Consider the following 7,500-nt stretch of genomic DNA (forward strand, 5'->3'; position numbering starts at 1 on the left):
CTTCTTCTTCTTCTTCTTCTTCTTCTATTCACCTCCTCTCATCTACCCCTTCCTCCATTTCGCTCATTCATCTTCATCTATTTAATTCCTCTCCCATCTCACTTTCTCTCACTTCCTCATACCTAATTTTTCCTTCTCCCCTCCCATCCCCTCACTTCCTCTAACCTTTCCCTCTCTCTCCTCCCTTCTGCCTTTACTTCTGCCTCCCCCCTCCTCTCCTCTCCCTCTCGTGTAATGAACTGCGCTGGAAAGTTATGAAAATTAAAGAAGAGTGGTGGAAGTTGTTTGATTCCTCGTGATAGATCGTGTTAGTTATATCACTCTTCTTTCGTTCGTCTTCATTCGATTTTGCGTCATTCATCTTCTTCTTCCTCTTCCTCACCCCGCCTTCATTGGTCGTTTGTCTGCGTTTGTCTGGGCGTGACCCACATACGTCACGCGAAGGAAGGAAGGAAGGAAGAAAGGAAGGAAGGAAGGAAGGAAGGTAGGAAGGAGGGAGAGACGGAAATGGAACAGAAAAGGAATGGAGCAGAAATGAGGATAGAATGAAATGAAATCAGTACAGAACAAAACTTCACTAAAATGAAGGAAGGAAGGAAGGAAGGAAGAAAAGGAGAGGGAGAGAGAATGAAAAAATAAAGAAAATAGACGAGTAAAACGTCATAAGAATACAACCTAACCTAACTTCTATATAATGAAGGAATGAAGAAGAAAGGGAACTAGAAGCAGAAAAAGGAAACAAACTGAATAAATCAAAGCAAAACAACAAAAGCACAACAAAACAAATAAAGCATGAAACGTAACTTTTGACAATAACTTTACAATAACACAGAACATAACACTGAAGTACCCATGGTGTTGCTTTCAAGAACCACTGGACACTAAAGGCAGACAACAGAGATGACTGGCTACTCACAATACCACGGCCAGTTTATATCAATACACAGGCATTCCGAGACACTAAGCGCTTCCTCGGGGTCTCTTCTTCCAGGGCCTTGCTATGTATGTAAGTGGCCAGTTGTGCTACTCCTAAGCTCCTGAGATGTAGTACGAGACTGTGCTTTTCAATGTGGGGCTGACGGGATTAAGGGTGTGAATGATGTGCGTATGAATGTGCGGTAGTTTGTCTGGGCTTAGCGTGGGATTGCCAGCCTGGTGTACAGATAGAATAGACAGCGACAGGAGGCTGAAGGAAGGAGAAAGGAACTTGGGGTTAAGAGAGGAGCTTGGAGTTGAGGAAACCTAGATTTGAGAGAAAGGAACTTTGAATTAAGAGGTTATAGTTAAGAGGAAGGCTAGAATTATGAGAAGAGAGTTTTAAGAGGAGGGAGCTTGAGTTAAAAAAGAGACAGGAGGCTGGGGGAAGGAGAAAGGAACTTGGGGTTAAGAGAGAATAACTTGGAGTTGAGGAAACCTAGATTTAAGAGGAAGGAACTTTGAATTAAGAGGTCAGAGTTAAGAGGAAGGCTAGAATTATGGGAGTTTTAAGAGAAGGAAGCTTTGAGTTAAGAGGAGGGAGCTTGGAATGAAGAGGAAGGGGCTTGAGTTGATGAAAAAAAAAGTATCACCCACTTCACACACACACACACACACACACAACACACACACACACACACACACACACACACACTAAATGTATCTTTCAAATGCAAATTCAAGACACCTTTCATGTTGGCAATATTACAAGCACTTAACCCTTCTAAACGCTTTCAGGCATGACAGTAAAAATGGACACCAGGATTCCACCTTACTAACACAAATTTGGACACTTAAGAATCCTTGAAACAATCCTGGAAACTTAAGGACTCTTTGATACTTGTGTAGGATACCCGTGTGTGAGATCCCGAGTGCCCTTGATAACAGGACATCGAACACTACATTTGGACAGCCCTAAGGATCCGAACTTAAGATCCTAGTAACTTAAGGACTCCTGGTGTGAAGGATCCGTGTTATGTCCTGAGTGATGTAAATAACAGGAGTTGGAATATTTGCTTCTAACATTCAGGGCATCAAGATCTGGACACGACAATTCCAGATACGTGAGGACTCCTGGTGCGTGTGTAGGAGGTCCTTTGGTGTGAGATCCTAAGTGAGCTTGAGGCTCAGAGTATACTGCAAATTTGACACAGCACTTCGGACACAACTAAAGGATCCTGGGGACACTACGGTTCCAAACACTTTAGGACACCCGGCAAGTGCGAAAGAGTCCGAAGCGTTTGGTTCTAAGTGTCCTACGAGGCTGAGGCACCACTGAGGACACTGGTATAAGATCCTGGACGCATTTTTACGATTCCAGACACTTGAGGGCTCCTGAAAAGCGTGCAGGACCCTAGCGTGAGGTTCAGTGTCCTGCGAGGTTTGCGGCGCCCCGGGATGGCGTGATGAGCCCCCCCACCCCACCACGACCCCCCTCCGCCCACTTCTCCAGACGGTGTGCCACGCTGGCCTCCTCACCTTGGCGGCCCTCATGGCAGACCAGGCGCACCAGCTTCCCCACCTCGGCCTCGACAGCCTCCCAAACCTCCCGCTGCGTCAGGCCTCCGTCACCACCAACGACCAGGCCCCCTGCCCAGAGTCTGATGAGGCCACAGGCGGCGCCGCTGACTTGCAGGACCCTGAGATGGAGGCCCAGAGGGACGCCGCCACGCCCCGCCTGCTGCCTGACGAAGGGAAGGACCTGCATGACGGAAGGGAGGAGCTGCCGGCCTTGGAACTGCCCTGCGCGCCGATCTACAGCTTTGATGAGGACGGAGACATCCTGCAGTGTGTGGAGACGCAGACTCCCGGTGATAAAGAAGGACATTTTCCCACCACCGCCACAGGGGAGGCCAAGTGAGGTCCCCGCCAGGAGTGACGCGGCGGAAGGCGAGGCGGGTGAAGTGGGTCTCGTTGCGCCCTGCGGCACGCCGAACATGGAGTTCACGCAGGCCACTCCGGAGGAGACGTGGAAAGAAACCGTGCCTGAGGAAAACAGTGACATCAACGCGACGGAAGAAGCTCCTGGAGTCCCTGACGCCTCCTCCTGCAGCCATCCCATCCTGGCCTCCGTGGGCACTGCAGAGGACACCGTGCCGCACATAGACGTAGCCCCCAAGGACACTCACGACCCAGCGGCCGTCATCCTGCCCGAGGTGACGATGGTGACGCCCAAGATCAAGCTGCACGCCGGCTCCGTGGAGGTGGAGGAGGACTACTTGGAGGGCCACCTGGATGAGGACCACCACCTCAGGGACTTCTGCGCCACGCTGCTCGGGGAGTGTGGTGAGTGTATGGCGTCTTGTTGTGGGTCACGTTCACCAGTCCTGTCTTCATCACAGCTCTCTGATTTATACCACTGTGCACTACTGTTTGCTGCTTGTTCTTACTTTCTTTATCACTCTTATTTTCCTCCCCGTAACGACTCCAAAAGCAGTAGTCTTGTCTTTACCACGGATCTTCCTGGTATACAACTGTGCACGGGTCTCTGCTTTTGCTCTCTTAATAACTCTTCTCAAAGTACTGCAGGATTGTTTGCAGGGTGTCCGGTCTTGTCTTCCTCACGGCTCTGGTACCACTGTGCATTGTTGTCTGGTCTTGCTTGCTTTATTATTCTGATCTTCTTCTCTGTAATGACTCCCCAAAATCATTCAGAGTTGCTTGCAGAGCGTCTAGTCTTATCTTCTTGGTGTTTTCTGCTTAAGTGTCTCATTAGCCCGTATTCTAAAAAGCTTTGTTCATCACGAGTGTTTTCCAAGGCAACGGTGATTATTAGTCAGATTCCCCACGAGCGTTTCCCACTGGTGATGCAGAATCAGCATTAGACCATCACTGGAATCATGAGAATGTCCCTAAAAACCTTAACTTCTAACAGAGCGCGTAAAAGTAGTGGAGACAAGATGTGAAACTATTTGATGATACTTTTTTTCATGTATCTCTTCTGTATGAGATTCTTGCCACGTTATCTTTACCAGTGAAAGATTCGTGTGTTATCTTCCCCCACTTCTTGAATATTGTATCTATCACTTATGTTCAATTTTCATTTGGTTATCCCCTTCTTGTTTTCTTTATAAGGTTCTAGTAGTGGTGTTGTTGGTTGGTGGTGGGTAGTAGCAGTAGTAGTAGTAGCAGCAGTAGCAGTAGCAGTAGCAGTAGCAGTAGTAGTAGTAGTAGTAGTTGTTGTTGTTGTAATAGCACCAGTAGTAACAGTAGTAACAACGCCCCTTCACAGTGCCAGAAGTAGTAGTAATAGGATAAGCAGTAATAACGACAGTAACAGTTGTAGTTTGTCTCCTCAACGCGGCTTAAGTAGTAGCAGTAGTAGTAATAATAGCACTAACAACAGAAGTCTTGCCTCCTCACTGCACATAAAGTAACAGCAGTAGCAGTAACAGTAGTAGCAATGCCTTGTCACTGCCAAAGAGAAGTAGCAGTAGTAGTAACAGTAGCAGCAGCAATAGTAGCAGTAACAGTAGCAGCAATGCCTCCCCACCACTCCAGGATGAGAGAGTATCACTTCACGGCTGGCCCAGAATGTTGCAGCGTTGCCTCGGGGATTCAAGAGGCGGACCTTTATCCCTGTAATTAGCTTAAGCTCTAGTCCTAATCTAATAATCTACATTCGGGGAAGTGAGAGATTTGTCCTCTCTCTCTCTCTCTCTCTCTCTCTCTCTCTCTCTCTCTCTCCTCTCTCTCTCTCTCTCTCTCTCTCTCTCTCTCTCTCTCTCTACTTTTCCTTTCTTGCCATCACTAATTACGTTCCAGAGTGAAGGAAAAAACGAACTTTCCACGCCTGACTGAATTAATTTCGTAACATCTTCATTGCATTTTTTCCCATTCTCCTTCCATTCATTTTTCTTTTATCACGCCTCACTGACTTAATTTCCATTGATCTCCATTGCATTTTTCTCCCATTATTTTCTTCTTTATCACATCGCTCTGAATTGATTTCCTAAGAACTTTTCTTTTTCTCGTTTTCTTCTTCCTTCCATTGTAGACAGACGGGTGTTTCTTTTCCCACAAGTCTTGGAAAGAAACGTAATGCATTGTACACTCACGGACACAAGTCGCAGCACCCCACATTCTCTCCTTCAATGCCTTAGGTTCTACGCACGTCTGCTCTGCCTAGAATCCATCATTTGGCAATACATGCACTCCCTTCATATCCGACGTTTTTCAGTGTACAATGTGATCTTGGACACCGTCACTCCCAGTACACCCACTCGCTTCCTCAGTATCTTAAGATCTTCCTTAGTGTATTAAGTTCAATGTTACGTCTGATCTGCCTAGAATTCACTAATTATTGGATCTTTTTTTAATTATTATGAGAAGAACCGTCAGAAATCCAAGGACCTTATTCCTAAAAATTTTCGGCGCCTTGTCCCAGATGAACATGAGAAAATAAAGGAAGCTGCAAGAAATCGCCAGTCTTGCACGTGACAATCCCTTCTCTTGACAGTCTCTGGTGGAAGTCACAGGGGATTGCCAGGGGAGTTTTCATGACTGCAGTGATGCTTTAACACAGATTCTAAGTCAGAAATTAGAAAAGAACGCATGGAAAAGTGACTAAACGCCTCTGTGTCATTTTTTTAAGGTAGTTCTGAGAGAGAGAGAGAGAGAGAGAGGAGGAGATGAGAGAGAGAGAGAGAGAGATGAGAGAGAGAGAGAGAGAGAGAGAGAGAGAGAGAGAGAATGAAAACAAGTTCTGAGAAGAATAATTTCAACGATAAATATTACTTGAACTATGTTTTAAATTTCATCTCTTTTTCAATTCATAAAGGTTTACTGTCTCTCTCTCTCTCTCTCTCTCTCTCTCTCTCTCTCTCTCTCTCTCTCTCTCTCTCTCTCTCTCTCTCTCTCTCTCTCTCTCTCTCTCTCTCTCCCTCGAGAAACGCCTTTTTTTCATTCCCTTTAATTGTCAACCTTTCCAACCTTTCTCCACCCAATTTCAGTCTCTCTCTCTCCCTCGAGAAACGCCTTTTTTCATTCCCTTTAATTGTTAAGTTTTTCTTCACTTCTCCACCCAGTCTCTCTCTCACTCCCACTCTCTCTCTCTCTCTCTCTCTCTCTCTCTCTCTCTCTCTTTGTAAACACCTACCTACACTTTCCCTCCCTTTCTCACAAACATCACGCAAAACTTACAACCTTCCTTAATGAAAAAATAAAACATAAGGCCCAGCTAGTTTACGTAACCAGCATTCTTATATAACACGACTCATGTAAGCTTTTATGACCCCCAGAACGACCTCTTTTCTTCCTCTTACTTGCAAGTCCCTTAGTAAAGTCTATCAGCTAAAAATACATGTGAAAAACCTCATTCCGCCCACCTCTCCCCTTTCGTCAGCATCCTCCTCCCTCTTCCTCTTCTTTTTCTTCATCATCATCATTATCTTGTTCTTTTCTTGCACGTTTTCTTCATCTGTCCTTTTTTTTTTAATCCTCCTCCTCCTTCCCTCTCCTCCTCCTCCTCCTCCTCCTCCTCCTCCTCGTTCAGTCTATTTTCAATACTTCCTTTTCACACTCTTCCTCCCTCCCCTCTCCTTTTTCTTCTCCTTGGTCTCGTCATTTTACAACCTTCCTCCTCCTCCTCCTCCTCCTCCTCCTCCTTACTAATGTGTCTCCCCCTCAAGCGTCATTCAGGAATCCACTTTGCCACTGAGTAATAAATCTGTCACTTCTTTATTAACTCTCAGCAGCAGGAGGAGGAGGAGGAGGAGGAGGAGGAGGAAGAGGAATGAGAAGGAAAGAAAGAAGAAGGATTTTAAGAAGGAGAGGTTAATAAGAAGAGTATGAGAAAGAGAAGATCAAGACAGACAGGAGGAGGAGGAGGAGGAGGAGGAGGAGGAGGAAGAGGAGGAGGAGGAGAAGGAGGAGGAGGAGAAGGATAAGAAGGTAAGATACGGGAAGAAAGATAAGAGGAGGAGAGTATAAAAAGAGAAGTCAGAGAAGGGAGGAGAAGGAGGAGGAGGAGGAGGAGGAGGAGGAGGAGGAGGAGGAGGAGGAGGAGGAGGAGGAGGAGGAGGAGGGACAGAGGAGTGGGGTCAGGGAGAGGCAGGAGGAGGAGGATTGCAAGATGAGAAGAGGGGAGGAGGTAGAGGAGAGGGGAGGAGAAAGTCTGTGAAAAAGAAAAGATAAAGAAAGACAGAGGAAGAGAAAGAGGAAGAGGAAGTGGAAGAGGAAGAGGAAGAAGAAGAGGAGGAGGAGGAGGAGAAAGAGGAGAGGAGATAGGTAAGGATATGGAGGAAGGAATCGGGGAAAAGAAGAAGAAAAGGAGGAGGAGGAGGAGGAGGAGGAGGAGGAGGAGGAGGAGGAGGAGGAGGAGGAGGAGGAGGAGGAGGAGGAGGAGGAGGAGGAGGAGGAAGAGGATTATATCGCCACAGGTTTCCATTTACCTTTGAGTGAAATCTTATATATTTTCCTGCAAAAAACGAGTATAAAGATTCCCTTTGTAGAGCAGGAGGAGGAGGAGGAGGAGGAGGAGGAGGAGAAGGAGAAGGAGGAGGAGGAAGAGGATGATGAGAAGTC

General features: G+C 46.6%; 1 protein-coding gene across 1 annotated transcript in view; it reads left to right on the forward strand.

Moving 5' to 3' along the window:
- The first annotated feature begins 1,713 nt into the window (after window positions 1-1,713).
- LOC135112360 (uncharacterized) overlaps window positions 1,714-7,500 on the forward strand; it is a 30,941-nt gene continuing 25,154 nt past the window's right edge. Inside the window, exon 1 of the mRNA XM_064026743.1 lies at window positions 1,714-3,261. Coding sequence (XP_063882813.1) covers window positions 2,382-3,261 — 880 coding nt within the window. The 5' untranslated portion in view covers window positions 1,714-2,381. The remainder of the gene's footprint in view (window positions 3,262-7,500) is intronic.

The sequence above is a fragment of the Scylla paramamosain genome, chromosome 23 (assembly GCF_035594125.1).
Source record: "Scylla paramamosain isolate STU-SP2022 chromosome 23, ASM3559412v1, whole genome shotgun sequence".
NCBI classification, from domain to species: domain Eukaryota; kingdom Metazoa; phylum Arthropoda; class Malacostraca; order Decapoda; family Portunidae; genus Scylla; species Scylla paramamosain.